The 19,491-nt window shown below is 39.4% G+C and overlaps 1 protein-coding gene across 1 annotated transcript; it reads right to left on the bottom strand.

Annotated features, from left to right (window-relative positions):
- Window positions 1-557: 557 nt before the first annotated feature.
- Window positions 558-10,265, bottom strand: Pramel24 (PRAME like 24). Its single transcript, NM_001085412.2, has 4 exons — window positions 10,186-10,265; window positions 3,429-3,720; window positions 2,518-3,105; window positions 558-1,707 (listed from the first exon to the last, which is right to left on the bottom strand). Exons 2-4 carry the CDS (start codon window positions 3,713-3,715, stop codon window positions 1,158-1,160), a joined length of 1,425 nt encoding a protein of 474 aa, NP_001078881.1. The 5' UTR covers window positions 3,716-3,720; window positions 10,186-10,265; the 3' UTR covers window positions 558-1,157.
- Between the last annotated feature and the right edge of the window lie 9,226 nt (window positions 10,266-19,491).

Below are 19,491 nucleotides of genomic sequence, written 5' to 3'. Positions count from 1 at the left end.
CTCTGATCTCAAGACTATATATGAGTACCACCAGTGGACCTACTTTAGGTTTTTGTAGTTTGCTCAGAAGATCCCAATCCATTGACCAATGTATGGAGGGATTTAATGATTGTTTTAATGTATTCACTTTCATTTTTAAATATTTATTTTAATTTGTTTCTAATTATGTATGTGCGTTCTTGTGTTTCAGTGTGTCCGTGTTACTCAAGTGTCCCTAGAAACTAGGGGAAAAGGTCAGACTCCTGGAATTGGAGATACAGGTGGGTTTGGGTTCTGGGAAACAAACACTGCTCCTCAGAAAAACAGCAAGCATTATGCACCTCTGAGCCACACCACCAAAAGATTCCATTGCCATTTCAGATAGGGTCTCATGAAGGATAAGATTATAAATTCTCTCCAAGGAAAGACCATGTTGGGTCATTACTCTGAAAGATCTAGGAGGCAGAAGAGGCAAAGACAAGGGGACCCAAGATTATTGGATCAGGATAAGCACAATACACAAGTATGATGTTGTCAGAAAAGTTACTCAGTAAAACAAAACAAAACAAAAACATATTCTTATTAAAAACTGATTTATTAAAACCTGTGAGAAATTATAATGCTAACGGTGGTGGTAGAAGATAAAATCAGACTGCAGGACATCCCCAATAAAGAGATAGAGCTTAACAGTGAAAAGAGTCTAATACAAAAATACTCCAAGGTTTAGTCAGACATATACTCCATAAAAATATGTCTGTATACTGTAGAACAGTATGTAAGGGGAGAACCAAAAGGTGAACGCAATCCACAGGAAGAATGAAACAGAGCCCTCCTATTCAAGTCCATTATGCTCTTTATAATGTCCTCTCTCTTTTATCCCCTTCCCAACTTCTATTGTTCCTCATACTCTGAAAGTGCTGGAAGGCAGCCCTACAATTTTCAGATATAGATGCTGTTCAAGGGTGTGTCTGTACTGTAGACATTAGGCTGAAAATAAGCTCATGGTTTTCCATCTCAAAACAACTACCCTATTTCAGAAGAATTTGATTGACATTTAAAGAAAATGAAATTATCTTTCCAAAGTACATCCAAAAATGCTTGAATACATATGTTCTATGCCTCTAATGAGTCACTTGAGACCTGCCTTCCATTTGTTAGAACCTAGTAATGACCTCAACTTATATATTCCCAACAAAACTGTAGATACAGAAATTCCGACAATATAAACACCTCTTACTCACAAAGTAGACCTGCTTTGGCTGCCTTACAACCTTGAGTGTGTCTATAAGCTCAGAACAAAGTTGCAAAAATCTGTCTGGAATAACACCATCACTGTCATCATAGACTTCATCAGGGGCAGGATACTTCTCCAGGGTCAGCTGTGTGAGGTTGGCAGTGTTCTGTAGCAACTTCTTCAGGCTGTCCATGGAAAAGAAGTTCTCCACAAAATCGACTTCAGTGAGCTGGGAACATTGGCTCAGTGCAGGCAGGAGGTCACTGATTTGCCAGTCCATGAGCTTACAGCCCTTCAATTTTAATGTCTGCAGAGTAGCTGTCAGTCTTTCTAGCAGGCTTTGTAGGAATGGATGACTTAAAATCAAGGTGACACCACTCAGGTCCAGGTGTTTGAGCTGGTGGATGCTTGGACACTGGGACAGATAACTCATATCTGATTCTGACAGTGTGCAGTGAGTAATAGCAAGTGTCTCTAATGGACTCTCAAAGCACCTAAAGAGAAAAAAAGAGAGAGAAAGAGATAAAGGACTTTACTTCACTCAAGTTCAATAGTGGCAGAGAAAAGGCTGTGACTTCAAGGTTGCAGAACCTTCTTAGCCCAAGGTCATTCTCAGACCATTATAAGGGTCAAGGCCAAGTTGCTCCCTGATGAGGAGCTAACAAATCCACTCATGCTCTTCAAGGTATGACATTTTTTGTCACTGTCTGCTACTGCCTCACCTCTGCAGGTCCCTCTAAACTGGTAAGCACAAAACATATTTGGGGACAGGTGATGTAAACAGGAGAACCCAGAAGGATCAACTGGGAAACACTCAACCATCCAAAGTTCTCCCAATATTCATCTCAATGTGTTCCAGCTTCCACCCACAGACTCTATTCTGTTCATAGGGTTTCCTTATGACAACTGTAATTCACTCACTTCCCATCTATATAATCCCTTTCTGTGCTCAAATTTCCTTTGATCCATGAGAAGTCAGAGGAAGATGGAAATGGTTCATATAGTTCTGAGGATAGAGTTGACAGGAGAGGACATGTGGTGTAACATCTCATACATTCTACAGATCAATTTTCCCATCATCAGGATATCTCAAGAACCTTTTTAAAAACATTGACACATACATGGTAGTCTGGTTTTACTAAGTCAGGATACAACAGTAGCATAAACTGTATCAATTGTGCTAAGCTCACATCCATATAAAGTTAACACTGGCTGTGAGCCACTATATAATCTCATATTTAATATAAAGCAAAACAACAAAATACTTTGCTTACCCCTGGATGAAGCTCTCTGTCCTTTCTTACCTGAGCATTTGGTCCAGGCGTTCAGTCAGGAAGTAGACATCATTCAGATAGAGATGCTGGAGCTTATGCAGTTTGGAGAACTCGGAAAAGATCTCTGTAACAATACGGGCTTCCTTCTCTAGGTCCCAAGGCCTATCCCAAGATATGCAGATTTCCTTGAAAAGGAGTTTCTGGAGGTTTTTCATTTGGCCCACACCAAGGGCTAGTGATGCAAGGGTATATATATCCCAGCATGTGTTTATTGCCAATTCCTGGATTGAGGCTGCATCACAAAGCTTCAGAACATCCAGTGGGTCATAGGCAGGAATGGCCCCAAACTCCAACTTCTCACAGATCACCTGTATCCCATTTTTTCTCTCCTTGGCCCACCGATACAAATATTTTAGGTATTTGGAAGGACGGCGGGACATGAGGGAAAGATTCATTTTTATAGTCATGGTCTGTTTCCCCCCTAGGATGGGATGATTTCCCACTGGTTGGTTCTTGCCAAAGACATCTTGAGAGCAGACTTCATGAAGTAATCCAGCCCAACCATCCCAGAAGTCCTTGTGGGCATCTCGCAAATCAAGCACTTGTAGGTTCCACCTGCTGTGGGTAAAGTAGAAGGACATTCATAGGACAGGAGACACAATGTGTAATCTGCAGGACCCATGATTCAATTTCCCTTAATTCACTTCATTTAACAGAGAAATCTTATATTTCTCTAGTGGCTGGGGTAGAGGCAGGGACAAACTCATTGCATACAGACTACCTCTGTTCTCAGCTGTTCTACATACACCACAGTCCTGCTTCTTTGTTTCCATTCTAGAAGATACTGACCCCTATAAACAGACGCCTCTGATTCAACTTGGACCTGTATTCACTTGCTCTCATCCACACACATCCCTCCATGCTACCTTGGACTCACATACCTAGGTCGATCCTTTTGTGACATTAGCAAATCAAGGCCATCAAGCACAGCTTTAAGGGTCTCCAGGTGAGGAATCTTCATCAGGGATCCCACAGGAAGGGTTGGGAAAGGCCATGCTACCACCATCTGCCTTAGTATGTTAGGATGTTTGTTGGTGAATGCATCCTTGAAGAGTGGTGGGAAGAGTTGCATGGGCAGGTTCGGCAGAGCAGAGATGGTCAAGGCTTCATCTTTCAGCAGGCTTCTTCTTGCCAGCTGCTGGAGTGTTGGTGGGTCCTTGAAGCTCATTGTAGCTTTCAGATATTCAGATGATAAGGAAATAACCAAAGGAAAAAATATTTCATCTAAAACACTATTAGCAAGCCTCTTACCCCCCCCCCCACCTTCTCAATTACATAAACCATGAACTGGTCCAATCACTGCTCTGGTGACATTAAAAACCTTGTTATTCAGATAACTTTATCTTTCTCATTGCCAAAGATCCTTCAAGGTCCTTCTGGTAATATATAAGGAGCCATTTAAACAGCTTTTCCCTGATATTCTGCCCAATCCAATCAAATATTCACTCTGAGTCCTACACTACTCTGTAAGAGAAGAATCACACTTGACTCTGACACTTTTGTGGGAAACAATTATGCTTTTTCTACAACCAGTGTAGCAATATATTGTATCAAATAGACACAAATTTTACTTCAATAAGCTTTAGAAGCAGGAGCAATGCTGAGCTCTAAACTGTCCTTTAAGAGATAGAATGCATTGAGGCCCTGAACAGCCTGCTATTGAAGGTTTTCTTCATTCTTCCCATCACCTTTCCTCCCACCTTCATCAGACGTGGGCAACCTGAACATTTCAGGTAAGCTTCTTTCCCACCCTATTTCCTCCTCATTGAGTCCTCCCAGGCATTCTAATCTGCCCAAAGCACCCTGTACTCCATCTTTATATGCAATCTCCAGTCACATTCAGCAGACCTGTAGATCAGAAACTATACAGTTAAGCATCCATTTCCTCTCCCATATTCCCTGCTCACCCAGTCTTCTGGAGAGAAGTCAAGCTACCTTGAACTGCCTGCTATCTCAGGGGACCCCCAACACTCTAGCCACCTCTTCTCCCACCTTAAAGATACTTGTGGATCCTGAACTATACAGATAAGCCACTCATCTTCTCCACTTGATGAGTCCTCTGGGGCAAGTTAAGCTGCCCTGTGCAGAATGCTAGCCCAAAGGAACCTACATTTTCTGGTGACCTTAAAGATGCTCCTCAATGGCACAAAGACACTTGTTCAACTATGTTCATAGAAGCTTTCTGTTAATAGCCCAAAACTGGAAACAACCAGAGATGGTCACAGATGAAGACTGATAAAGAAAATGAGATACATCTACACGATTGAATATTATTAAAATCAAAGACAGCATAAGTTGTGCAGGCAAATGTATGGAGTGGGCGAATATCATGCTGAGTAACATGACCAGTCCAAAATGGACGCACATTGTGTATATACTCACTAGTGTGTGGATATTAGCCTCAATATACAGGATACCCATGCTATACTCTGCAGACCCAATGAAGCTAACCAGAAGGAAGGTCAAGTGAGAATGCTTGAATATTACATAGAAGGAAGATATAATAATTATAAGAGGCAGATGGAACTGAGACTAAAGGAACAGCCAAATAATAATGGCTCCAACATGAGACCATCCTCATGCACAAACACCAATTCTTAAGATTAATGATACTCTGTTATACTTCCAGACATGAAGCTAGAATTTCTATTCTGAGAGGCTCCATCCTGAAGGTGACTCAAAGACCCATAGACAAAATGTGAATGGAGCTTGAGGAATCCTATGGAATAGAGGGTTGGTCTGCAGGCATGGAAGGGAATAGGAACTCTACAGGAAGACTGAAACTTTCAAGTAACATAGACCCTGGGGTCTCTCAGAGACTGAACTACAAACAAAAGAACACACAGAGACAGGACATAGGGTTACACACACATATGTAGCTTTAATGCAGCTTGGTTTCACATAGGCCCACACACATGCTTAACCTGTCTCTCCCAAAAGCAGTTGCCTATATGCATGATATATTCTAATACTTGATCTTCCTTGTGGAATCACAGGAAGGGAGGAAACACCTGAGTTCTCAGACTTAATGTACCAGAGTGGGAAAAGGTCCATGAAGGGCCCACTCACTCAGACCAGAAGGCTAGGGGAGTGGGGGAAGGGTTGAGAGAGGGCTTAGTGAGCTGGAGTTAGAAATTAAAAGTCAATCAATCAATCAATCAAACAGGAGAATGAATGCTTCAGATTGTCAATGTGAGAGTTTTCTTGAAACCAAGCCGAAATTTTCTTCCCTATAGAAGTTTCTTCCTTGTCATTTATAAATCTATATCAACTTAATGATCTAAACAGTACTATATCCCCTAAAGAAATAGAAGGAGTCATTAATAGTCCCCCAAGCAAAAAAAAAAAAACAAAAAAACAAAAAACAAAAACAAAAACAAAAAAAAAAGCTCAGGACCAGATGGGTTTAGTGCAGAATTCTATCAGACCTTCAAAGAAGATCTAATCCCAGTTCTTCACAAACTATTCCACAAAACGGAAACAGAAGGTACTCTACCCAACTCATTCTATGAAGCCACAGTTACTCTGATACCTAAATCATAGAAGGTCCCAACAAAGATAGAGAACTTCAGACCAATTTCCCTTATGAATATTGATGCAAAAATCCTCAATCAAGTTCTCACTAACCGAATCCAAGAACACATGAAAACAATCATCCATCCTGACTAAGTAGGTTTCATGACAGGGATGCAGGGATGGTTTAATATATGGCCATAATCCAGTATATAAACAAATTCAAAGATAAAAACCACATGATCATCTAGTTAGATGCTGAGGAAACATTTGAAAAAATCCAACACCCATCTATGATAAAAGTCTTGAAAATATCAGGAATTAAAGGCCCATACATAAACATGATAAAAGCAATATACAGCAAACCAGTAGCCAATACCAAAGTAAATGGTGAGAAGCTGGAAGCAATCCCACTAAAATCAGGTTCTAGACAAGGCTGCCCACTTTCTTTCGACCTATTCAACATTGTACTTGAAGTCGTAGCCAGAGCAATTCGACAACAAAAGGAGATTAAGGGGATACAAATTGGAAAAGAAGAAGTCAAAATATCACTTTTTGCAGATGATATGATAGTATTTATAAGTGACCCTAAAATTTCCACCAGAGAACTCCTAAACCTGATGAACAGCTTCTGTGAAGTAGCTGGATATAAACTAACTCAAACAAGTCAATAGCCTTTCTCTACACAAAGAATAAACAGGCTGAGAAAGAAATTAGGGAAACAACACCCTTCTCAATAGTCACAAATAATATAAAATACCTTGGTTTGACTCTAACTAAGAAAGTGAAAAATCTGTATGATAAGAACTTCAAGTCTCTGAAGAAAGAAATTAAAGAAGATCTCAGAAGATGGAAAGATCTCCCATGCTCATGGATTGGCAGGATCAATATAGTAAATATGGCTATCTTGCCAAAAGCAATCTACAGATGCAATGCAATCCCCATCAAAATTCCAACTCAAATCTTAAACGAATTAGAAAGGGCAATCTGCAAATTCATCTAGAATAACAAAAAAACCTAGGATAGTAAAAACTCTTCTCAAGGATAAAAGAACTTCTGGTGGAATCACCATGCTTGACCTAAAGCTGTACTACATAGCAATTGTGATAAAAAACTGCATGGTACTGGTATAGCAACAGACAAGTAGACCAGTGGAATAGAACTGAAGACCCAGAAATGAACCCACACACCTATGGTCACTTGAACTTTGACAAGGGAGCAAAAACCATCCAGTGGAAAAAAGATAGCATCTTCAACAAATGGTGCTGGCTAAACTGGGGGTTATCATGTAGAAGAATGACAATTGATTCATTCCTATCTCCTTGTACTAAGGTCAAATCTTAGTAGATTGAGAAACTGCACATAAAACCAGAGACACTGAAACTTATTGAGGAGAAAGTAGGGAAAAACCTCGAGGATATGGGTACAGGTGAAAAATTCCTGAATAGAACAGCAATGGCTTGTGCTGTAAGATCGAGAATCGACAAATGGGACCTAATAAAATTGCAAAGATTCTGCAAGGCAAAAGACACCGTCAATAAGACAAGAAGGCCAACAACAGATTGGGAAAGAATCTTTACCTATACTAAATCGGATAGGGGACTAATATCCAATATATATAACGACCTGAAGAAGGTGGACTCCAGAAAATCAAATAACCCCATTAAAAAACGGGGCTCAGAGCTGGACAGACTTCTCACATGAGGAATACCGAATTGCTGAGAAGCACCTGAAAAAATGTTCAAAATCCTTAATCATCAGGGAAATGTAAATCAAACCAACCCTGAGATTCTACCTCACATCAGTCAGAATGACTAAGATCAAAAATTCAGGTAACAGCAGATGCTGGTGAGGAAGTAGAGAAAGAGGAACACTCCTCCATTTTTGGTTGGATTGCAAGCTTGTACAATCACTCTGGAAATCAGTCTGGTGGTTCCTCAGATAACTGGATATAGTACTACCGGAGGATCTCTCAATACCTCTCCTGGGCACATATCCAGAAGGTGTTCCAACCGGTAAGAAGGACACATGCTCCACTACATTTGCAATTTGCAAATACAATTTGCAAAACACATGAAACTCTTTAAGAACGGAGACCAAAGTGTGGACACTTTGCCCCTTTTTAAAATTGGGAAGAAAACACCCATAGAAGGAGTTACAGAGACAAAGATTGGAGCTGAGACGAAAAGATGGACCATCTAGAAACTGCAATATCCAGGGATTCATCCCAAAGTCAGCTTGCAAACGCTGACAGCATTGCATACACTAGCAAGATTTTGTTAAAGGACCCAGATACGGCTGTCTCTTGTGAGACTATTCCATGGCCTGGCAAACACAGAAGTGGATGCTCACAGTCAGCTATTGGATGGATCACAGGGCCCCCAATGGAGGAGCTAGGGAAAGTACTCAAGGAGCTGAAAGGATCTGCAATCCTATAGGAGGAACAACAATATGAACTAACCCCACCTGGAGCTCATGTCTCTAGCTGCATATGAATCAGAAGAACGCCAGGGCCAAGAAGTGGGAGTGGGTGGGTACGGGAGTGGGTGGGGGAGTGTGGGGGGGACTTTTGGGATAGCATTGGAAGTGTAATTGACATAAATTCCCAATTAAAAAATATAGAAAAAAAGATACTGTCAATAACACAAAAGGCCACCAACAGATTGGGAAAGGATCTTTACCTATCTTAAATCAGATAGGGTCTCATATCCAATATATATAAAGAACTCAAAAAGGTGGACTCCAGAAAATCAAATAACCCCATTAAAAAATGGGGCTCAGAGCTAAACAAAGAATTCTCACCTGAGGAATACCAAATGGCTGAGAAGCACATGAAAAAATGTTCAACATCCTTAATCATCAGGGAAATGCAAATCAAAGCAACCCTGAGATTTTACCTCACATTAGTGAGAACGGCTAAGACAAAAAATTCAGGTGACAGCAGATCCTGGTGAGGATGTGGAGAAAGAGGGACATTTCTCCATTTTGGTGGGATTGCAAGCTGGTACAACCACTCTGGAAATCAGTCTTCAGTTCCTCAGGAAATTGGACATAGTACTACCGGAGGATCCCACAATACCTCCCCTGGGCATATATTCAGAAGATGTTCCAACTGGTAAGAAAGACACATGCTCCACTATGTTCATAGCATTCTTATTTATATTAGCCAGAAGCTGGATTAGAACCCAGATGCCCCTCAACAGAGGAATGAATACAAAAAAATGTGGCACATTTACACAATGGAGTACTACTCAGCTATTAAAAATAATGAATTTATGAAATTCCTAGGTAAATGGATGGACCTGGAGGGCATCATCCTGAGTGAGGTAACTCAGTCACAAAAGAACTCAAATGATATGTTCTTACTGATAAGTGGATATTACCCCAGAAACTTAGAATACCCAAGATAAAAGATACAATTTGTGAAACACATGAAACTCAAGAAGAACGAACACCAAAGTAAGGACACTTTGCCCCTTCTTAGAATTGGGAACAAAACACCCATGTAAGGAGTTACAGGGACAATGTTTGGAGCTGAGACAAAAAGGATGGACCAATTAGAGACTGCCATACACGAGGATCCATCCCATAATCAGCCTCCAAACGCTGACACCATTGCATACACTAGCAAGATTTTGCTGAAAGGATCCTGATATAGCCGTCTCTTGTGAGACTATGCCGTGGCCTAGCAAACACAGTAGTGGATGCTCACATTCAGCTATTGGATGGATCACAGGGCCCCCAATGGAGGAGCTAGAGAAAGTACCCAAGGAGCTAAAGGGAACTGCAACCCTATAGGTGGAATAACAATATAAACTAACAAGTACCCCAGAGCTCTTGTCTCTAGCTGCATATGTATCAAAAGATGGCCTAGTTGGCAATCACTGGAAAGAGAAGCCCATTGAGCATGCAAACTTTATATGCACCAGTACAGGGAACACCTGGGCCAAAAAGTGGGAGTGGGTGGGTAGGAGAGTCGGTGCGGGAGGTTATGGGGGACTTTTGTGATAGCAATTGGAAATGTAAATGAGAAAATACCTAATAAAAGATATTAAAAAATAAAAAGATCAAATGTTGGATAGGGAACTATCGAATGGAGTGTCTGGATGGGCATAAATGACTTACCTGCTTTGGACACTGCTCTCAGAAGCTCCAATCTCAGCACGATCAGGCAGTCAGTCACACCACACTCCAAGGCTCAGAGTGTCTTGTGGAGCCATTTGAGTCCTTATATACTCCTTCTCCCTCAAACCTCTGATGTTTAGCCACACCTCTCAGATCAAAGCTGCCACCTGATAGGATGATGAAGTCTCCACCCACTTAATCTTTTTTTCACCTAGTTGAGTGAATCAGATCTTCATGAGGGGATGTACAATACTGAGGTCTATGATCCTAAGCTCATTCAGGATATTTCTCAAACTTTGAACCCTGAGATTTTTTTTTTATTCTTCCATATTATTTGCAGCCTATTTCTCAGGTCTCTCTGGAGTTATATGGTCTGAGCTAAGAGGTAGGTCTCAGTAACAGGATTGACTATGTTGGTAGGAGATAGGGTGTGTCCAGTATGATTAGATCTCTAGGCAGGCAAGTGAAGACCCATCAATGAAGAACCATTCGCCAAGTCAGTGTTAAAACATTAAATATATCTCTTTCTCTCTGTTGTTCTCTCCTTCTCTAACTTTCTCTTTGTCTCTCTAGTTTGCACTGGGTCTCTCTCTCTCTCTCTCTCTCTCTCTCTCTCTCTCTCTCTCTCTCTCTCTCTCATTTATCTTTGTTTGATTTGATTTCTGTCCCAGATTTGCCTTTGATGCAATAATTGCAGAAGATGAGTTCAAATGTTTAGGGCCTTTATGAATGGATCAGGAATTTCAAGAAGAACTACTCTTCCACAGGGAGAGTGTTCTATTCATAGCTTCCATATATCAGCTCATAACAATCTACAACTTCAGTTATAGGAGCTCTGTCATTCTCCTCTGTCTTCTTAGGGTAGTTCATTCTAACATGTAAGCACGGAAAACATATATGCCCCCCAAAATAGCAAAAGAGCTTGATGTGTTATTGTGTTATAGGCCTTTAATACCAGATCTTGTGAGGTACAGTCTAATCTCTCTGAGTTCAAGGCCTGCATGCCATCTCTAGGGAGTTCAAGGAATGTCTCCACTACAAAAGTGCACCCTAATTCAAAACAAACAAATTTCAAAAAAAAAAAAAAAGCAGAGCTGGGCAGTGATGGTGCACACCTTTAATCCTACCACTTGGGAGGTAGAGGCAGGTATATTTCAGAGTTCAAGGACAACCTGTTCTACAGAGTAAGTTACAGGACAGCCAGGGCTATACAGAGAATCCCTGTCTCGGAAAAAAAAAAAAAGACCAATGAGAGATAATGCAGTACCCTTTTCTGGTCTCCACTGATACTGTGGAGATAGGATACAAAAGAGTAAGTGAAGGAAACCTCTCAGACACATGCAGAAAATTTTATGTGGTTTCTTTTCTTTCTACCTGAGAAATAAAGCCTATGAATATGCATGTGATGTAGATAATATCAAATTCTGATATCTAGTAGAGGTCAACCTCAAGGGGACTCTAACTCAAGTGAACCTATCCCAGCTGTCACTCCTGTCTAGGACATCCCTATTGAATGTTCCTAAAAGGAACTGTTTCATGGATATGAGATAACAAAAGTGACATTGAAGCAATGAGCCACCAGACTATATTTTCATAAACATATCAATGAAGGTTTTTTAAAAGTATGAATTCTTTGCTTTTATTGCTACTGGTGATGGCTACAAAAGGAGTACAGAGGTCAGTTTGGCAAAATGTTACCAAAGCAAAGACAGAAATCACAAATGAATAGTGACAACTCAGATTTGGACAGAGCAAAGACTGTAGAGGAGAAAGATATTTGACATCCACTAGTGTCCTTTTATTGCAAGATGATCTATGAAGGCTATGGCCCCATAAGCATGTGATGTGAACACTGGGTGTGGTAGTACAGCACGCAGTGAGACAAAGTTGGTGAATGAGGAGCTGTGAGTTGCATCCAATCTGCTCCTATCTCCTTTTTAGAGTTCAAAGAATTCCTTGTCTCTACAGGAGTTGCTCACTCTAACTGCCAAACATGTGATTCATCCCAAAACTAAACAAAGAAATATTTCAGAATAGCTGATCACACAGGGAAAACTGATACTGTGTTATTTACAGAAAAAAATTCTACATGTGGTGTGATCAAGCACTTAACACACACCTTTAATCTCTTGGATAGGATATGGATGCACCCTTAGTAAAAACCTTTAATACCAAAAAATAAATTAAGGTAAAGTTAGTTTGTTGTAGAACGAAGCACCCATTTTTGAAAGTGATGTATAATTGAGTGGCAGACAAAGTGACAAATCAAAGAAAGATGCCCAACCCTCATGAACATAAAGAGGAAAGAGAAGCTACTTCACAGGCTGTACAGACAGAGAGAGCAAGCTCTTAGGTTGAAACAATTCTACAGAGACAAATTACAGAGAGTGAGTAAGCTACATACATGGGAAAACTAAATGAACCAGAGAATGAGAAGGATGAGTTTAATATATATTTTTTAAGTTAGTATGAGAAAAATGCACTCAAAAGCCCAGATAACTCAGATTGAATTAATCAGCTCAGGCAGAGTTTGAAGAAGAAAAGATGAGTTGAACCAGTTAGTCACAGTTCAGAAAGTATAAAAAAGGCTAAGCTTGTTCAGCAGAAAATCTCAAAGGCTGAAAACATTCTAGATCTAAATGAGATTGTACAGAGGCTAGAAGCATCTAGGACTAGAACTAAGTTAGCAGAGTGAGGCAGTGAGCCTCCAAGATGATAATTAAATCAGGAGGATAAAAGATGTTAACAAACAAACACAGGTGCTAACAGATATTGGAAAAAAAAGTGGACATAACAAATACTATACATTTTACTGAAACACCAAAGAATATACATGTTTCTCAACACTCAAGAACTTTCTTGAAAATTGACAAGATACTTGTTCACAAAGCAAATTTCAACAAATTCCAGAAAATTGAAAAAAAAACCTGCTTTTCATAAAACTACCATGGATCAATGCTGGATTTCAACAACAGGAAAAAACCAGAAAGATACAAATTGATAGAGACTGAACAGCTCTCTACTCAGTGAAATTGGGTCAAGACAGGAATAAAGAAAGATTTTCTAGAATTCAATAAAAATGAATGCACAACATACCCAAACATATGGGGCACAAAAAAGTGGTGCTAAGAGGAAGTACATAGAACTAAGTGTGTACATAAAAAAGAGAGATCCCATATTAGCAATTTAACAACAGACCTGAAACTCTAGAGTATAGAGAAGCAAATATATCCAAGAGTCATAAATGGCAAGGAGTTATCAAATTGAAGGCTGAAGTGAATAAAATACAAGAGAGAGGGGGGAGGAAGAGAGAGAGAGAGAGGGGGAGGGAGAAAAATACAAAAAACTGATTAGCCAGGAGGTGGTGGCACATGCCTTTAATCCCAGCACTTGGGAGGCAGAGACAGGTCGATTTCTAAATTCAAGGTCAGCCTGGTCTACAAAGTGAGTTCCAGGATACCCAGGGCTATACAGAGATACCCTGTCTTGAAAAAAACAAAAACAAAAAACAAAAACAAAGAATTATGAATTAGAATTCTAACAACAAAAATAATAGAAAGTAACAATGATTTTCCTTAATATCTCTTAATATCAATGGACTGAATTCCCCAATAAAAAGACATAGACAAACAGACTGGTTACATAAACAGGAGTCAACATTTTGCTGCATGAAGAAAACCAACCTCAGCCAGGCAGTGGTAGCACATGCCTTTAATCCCAGCACTTAGGAGGCAGGGGCAGGAATATTTCTGAGTTTGATACCAGCCTGGTCTACAGAGTGAGTTCCAGGATAGTCAGGAACATACATTTAAACCCTGGGTAGGGGAGCAGGGTGTGGGGAGGGTACAGGGAACTTTCAGGATAGCATTTGAAATGTATATAAAGAAAATAACTAAGAGAGAAAGAAAGAAAGAAAGAAAGAAAGAAAGAAAGAAAGAAAGAAAGAAAGAAAGAAAGAAAGAAAGAAAGAAAGAAAGAAGGGAGGGAGGGAGGGAGGGAGGGAGGGAGGGAGGGAGGGAGGGAGGGAGGGAGGGAGGGAGGGAGGAAAGAAAGAAAGAAAGAAAGAAAGAAAGAAAGAAAGAAAGAAAGAAAGAAAGAAAGAAAGAAAGAAAGAGAAAGAAAGCCGTCTTGAAAAACCAAAGGGGGGGAAAAAAACTAAACAGAAAACCCACCTCAATGACAAAGACAGACACTATCTCAGAGTAAAAGGCTGGAAAAACAATTTTCCAAGCAAATGTTCCAAAAAAACAAGCTGGAGTAGGCATTCTAATATTGAATAAAATCAACTTTCAACCAAAAGTTATCAAAAGAGATAAGGAGGGACACTTCATACTCATCAAAGGTAAAATTTACCAGGATGAACTCTCAATTCGTACATCAATGCTCCAAATGCAAGGGCAGCCACATTCATTAAAGAAACCTTAGTAAGCTCAAAGCACACATTGCACCTCACACAATAATAGTGGGAGACTTCAACACACCATTCTCATCAATGGACAGATCCTGGAAACAGAAAATAAACAGAGACACAATGAAACTAAGAGAAGTTATGAAGCAAATGAATTTAACTGATATCTATAAAACATTTTATCCTAAAACAAAAGAATATACCTTTGTCTCAGCACCTCATGGTACCTTCTCCAAAATTGGCCATAGAACTGGTCACAAAATAGGCCTCAAAAAATACAAAAATACTGAAATAATCCCATGCATCCTATCAGATCACCACAGACTAAATCTGATCTTCAATAACAACATAAATAATAGAAAGCCTACATACACTTGGAAGCTGATAAACACTCTACTCAATGATAACTTGGTCAAGGAAGAAATACAGAAAGAAATTAAAGACTTTTTAGAGCTTAATGAAAATGAAGACACAACATACCCAACCTTATGGGAAAGAATGAAAGCTGTCTTAAGAGGAAAACTCATAGCTCTGAGTACTTCCAAAAAGAATCTGAAGAGAGCATACAAGAGGTGCTTACAGAACAACTAAAACCTCTAGAACAAAAGGAAGCAAATTTACTCAAGAGGATAGACAGCAGGAAATAATCAAACTCGGGGCTGAAGTCAACCAAGTGGAAACAAAAAGAATTATGCAAAGAATCAACCAAACCAGGAGCTGGTTCTTTGAGAAAATCAACAAGATAGATAAACCCTTACTTAGCCAGACTAACTAGAGGGCACAGGGAGAGTATACTAATTAATAAAATCAGAAATGAAAATGGAGATATAAAAATAGAATTTGAGGAAATCTAAAAAATCATCAGATCCTTTACAAAAGCCTATAATCAACAGAATTGGAAAACGAGGATTATAAAGTAATATGAATGCCCATTGTAAATTTACTAATGTGTTTGCGATTGTACGAGGGATAGTTATATCATGTTAGGCGTATTTACAACCTTGTTATTGTTTCATGTGAACATGAGATATTATTTGTGTCAAGTTGACAAGGGGTGGATTGTAGTGGCTATTCCTGGTTGTCAACTTGACTATATTTGGAATGAACTACAATCCAGAATTGGAAGGCTCACCAGTGACCCTTATCTGGAGGCTTGGAGATCCTTATCTGGATCTTGGTTTGGAGATCTTGAGCCATAGTGGCTATGGATTCCAGAAGATTGAATCTCCGAGTTTAAGGAACACACCTTTAATCTGGGCTACACCTTTCATCTCGGATTAAAGGTGTGGTGCAACACACCTTTAATCTGGGCTACACCTTCTGCTGGAGACAATATAAGGACATTGGAAGAAGGGAGTCTAGCTCTTGCTCTTGCTCCTTCGCCTGCTTGCTGCGTGAGACTGAGTAACTGCTAGATCCTTGGACTTCCATTCACAGCTGCGACTGAATCATTGTTGGGAATTGGGCTGCCGACTGTAAGTCATCAATAAATTCCTTTACTATCTAGAGACTGTCCGTAAGTTCTGTGACTCTAGAGAACCCTGACTAATACAGATATAAAAATAGAATTTGAGGAAATCTAAAAAATCATCAGATCCTTTACAAAAGCCTATAATCAACAGAATTGGAAAACCTGGATGAAGTGAACAATTTTCTAGACAGATACCAGGTAGCAAAGTTAAATCAGTATCAGATTAATAATCTAAACAATTCCATATCCCCTAAAGAAATAGAAAGTCATTAATAGTCTCCCAAACAAACAAACAAACAAACCCAGGACCTGATGGGTTTAGTGGAGAGTTCTATCAGACTTTCAAAGAAGACCTAATTTCAATACTCCTCAAATTTTGCGGCAAAATAGAAACAAAAGGTATTCTACCCAATTCACTCTATGAAGCTACAATTACTGTGTTACCTAAACCACACAAAGACCCAACAAAGAAAGAGAATGTCAGATCAATTTCCCTTATGAATATCGACGCAAAAATACTCAATAAAATTCTCGAAAACCGAATCCAAGAACACATCAAAACGATCATCCATCATGATCAAGTAGGCTTCATCCCAGGGATGAAGGGATGGCTCAATATACTCAAATCCATCAATGTAATACTCAATATAAACAAACTCAAAGACAAAAAACACATGATCATCTCGTTAAATGCTGAGAAAGCATTTGACAAAATCATGATAAAAGTCTTAGAGAGGAGTCTGGAGAGATGGCTCAGCAGTTAAGAGCATTGACTGCTCTTCCAAAGGTACTTAGTTCAATTCGCAGCAACCACATGGTGGCTCACAACCATCTTTAACGAGATCTGGCGCCCCCTTCTGGAGTGTCTGAAGATAGATACAGTGTACTTACATAAAATAAATAAGTAAATAAATAAATAAATAATCTTGGACAGATCAGCAATTCAAGGCCCATATCTAAACATAACAGAATATACAGCAAACAGGTATCCAACATAAAACTAAATGGAGAGAAACTTGAAGCAATCCCACTACAACCACTCTCTCCCTACTTATACAATATAGTAATTGAAGTCCTAGGTACAGCAATTAGACAACAAGAGGAGATGAAAGGAATACAAATTGAAAAATAAGTAACCAAAATATCACTATTTGCAGATGATATGATTGATAGTATATTTGAGTGACCACAAAAAATAACACCAAAGAACTCGTAAACCTGATAAACAGCTTCAGTGAAGGAGCTGGATATAAAATTAAATAAAACAAATCAGTGTCCTTTTTTATCACAAAGGATAAACAGTCTGAGAAAGAAATTAGGGAAACAACACCCTTCACAATAGTCAGAAATAATATGAAATACCATGGTGTTTACTAAGGAAGTTAAAGATCTCTATGAGATGAACATCAAGTCTCTGAAGAAAGAAATCAAAGAAGATCTCAGAAGACAGAAAAATGTCCCATGCTCATGGATTGGTAGGATTAATATAGTAAAAAAAGGCTATCTTGCAAAAGCAATCTACAGATTCAATGCAATCCCCATCAAAATTCCAACTCAATTCTTCACAGAGTTAGAAAGAGTAGCACTCATCCATTACTGCTGGGATTGAAAGCTGGTAAAAACACTCTGAAAATCATTTTGGTGGTTCCTCAGAAAATTGGACATAGTTCCACCAGAAGATCCAGCAATCCCAATCAATTCTGGGCATATACACAGATTAGGCTCCATCTTGTAATAAGGACACATGCTAATATGTTCATAGCAGTCTTATTTATAATAGAAAGATGCTGGAAAAAAAACCAGATGTCCCTCAGCAGAGGAATGGATACCAAAAAAAATGTGGTACATTTTAAAAATGGAGTACTACTCAGCTATTAAAAACAACGAATTTATGAAATTCTTAGACAAATGGATATATCTGAAGCTATCATCCTAAGTGAGGAAACCCAATTGCAAAAGAACACACATAATATACACTCACTGATAAGTGGATATTAGCCCAGAAACTTAGATTACCCAAGATACAATTTGAAAAACACATGAAATTCAAGAAGGAAGACCAAAGTGTGGATACTTTGATCCTTCTTAGAAGGGGGAATGAATACCCGTGGAAGGAGTGACAGAGACATAGTATGGAAAAGAAACTGAATTAATGACCATCCAGAAACTGCACCACCTGGAAATCCATCCCAAACAACCACCAAACACAGACATTATGGGATGCCTACAAGAGCTTGCTGACAGGAGCCTGATATCCTGAGAAGCTGCCTCCTGAGAGGCTCTGCCAGTGCCTGACTAATACAAACGTGGATGCTCACAGTCATCCATTAGATGGAGCACAAGGTCTCCAATGAAGGAGCTAGAGAAAGTACCCAAGGAGCTGAAGGGGTTTGCAGCCCCATAGGAGGAACAACAGTATGAACTAACCAGTGACTCAGGAGCTCCCAAGGACTAAATCACCAATTAAAAGAAACACATGTTAGGACTCGTATGCATATGCAGCAGAGGATGGCCAAGGTGGTCATCAATGGGAGGAGAGACCCTTGGTCCTGTGAAAGTTCTATTCCCCAGTATAGGGGAATGCCTGGGCCAGGAAGCAGGAGTGTGTTGGTTGGGGAGCAGGGAGAAGGGTGGAGAAGACTGGTGATTTCTGAGGGGAAACGAGGAAAGGGGATAACATTTGAAATGTAAATGAAGAAAATATCTTTAAAAAACAGACATTAAAAAATAAAAAAAAAAGAAAGTGAAAGATGTTTATGAAAAAGAACTGCAAGTCTTTGAAGAAATAATTGAAGAAGATATCAGAAGATTGAATGATCTCTCCTGCTCATGGATAACAACAATTCACTTAGTGAAAAATGGCCACCATACAAAAACCAATCTACAGATATAATGCAATCACCACCTCAATTCAAACACAGCATAAGACCAGATACATTAAATGTAGTAGAAGGGAAAGTGAGAAATACCCTTGAATATAGTGGTACAAGGGACAATTTCCTGAGCAGAACACCAATGGATCAGGTTGTAAGATCAACAGTGAGATTTTCCAGAGGTAGCACTTTTCTCATGGATTTATTCTCCTTAACCACAATCCTGTATCCACTTTCTTTCTGAAATGTTGCTACAGTAAAGCTGGACTGTTAAAATCCTGAGCACCTTCATAGATACATTTGTTTTCACAGAAGCATGTATTTTGGTGGCTGGAGTTTTTAGAGTCAGGTATTGCACTCACAAGGCTGTCTTATTAGATATACCAGACCAGTACCTACTCCAGCAACTCAGGCATAAGGCAGCAGTACAGTTTTTCTTTTCTAAAATAAGATTTATTTATTTTATGTATATGAGTACACTGTAGCTGTACAGATGGTTGTGGCCATCATGTGGTTGCTGGGAACTGAACTCAGGACCTCTGCTTGATCTGGCC

Source organism: Mus musculus, chromosome 4, assembly GCF_000001635.26.
Source record: "Mus musculus strain C57BL/6J chromosome 4, GRCm38.p6 C57BL/6J".
In the NCBI taxonomy this organism is placed as follows: Eukaryota; Metazoa; Chordata; class Mammalia; order Rodentia; family Muridae; genus Mus; species Mus musculus.
This window is presented reverse-complemented; position numbering and strand designations above follow the sequence as displayed.

Coding starts and splice junctions, on each gene's coding strand:
- Pramel24 (NM_001085412.2), bottom strand. CDS start 3,715: ATGAGCTTCAAGGACCCACCAACACTCCAGCAGCTGGCAAGAAGAAGC. Junction 3,106..3,428: donor TCACAAAAGGATCGACCTAG/GTATGTGAGTCC, acceptor CTTTACCCACAG/CAGGTGGAACCTACAAGTGC. Junction 1,708..2,517: donor CGCCTGGACCAAATGCTCAG/GTAAGAAAGGAC, acceptor TTTTCTCTTTAG/GTGCTTTGAGAGTCCATTAG.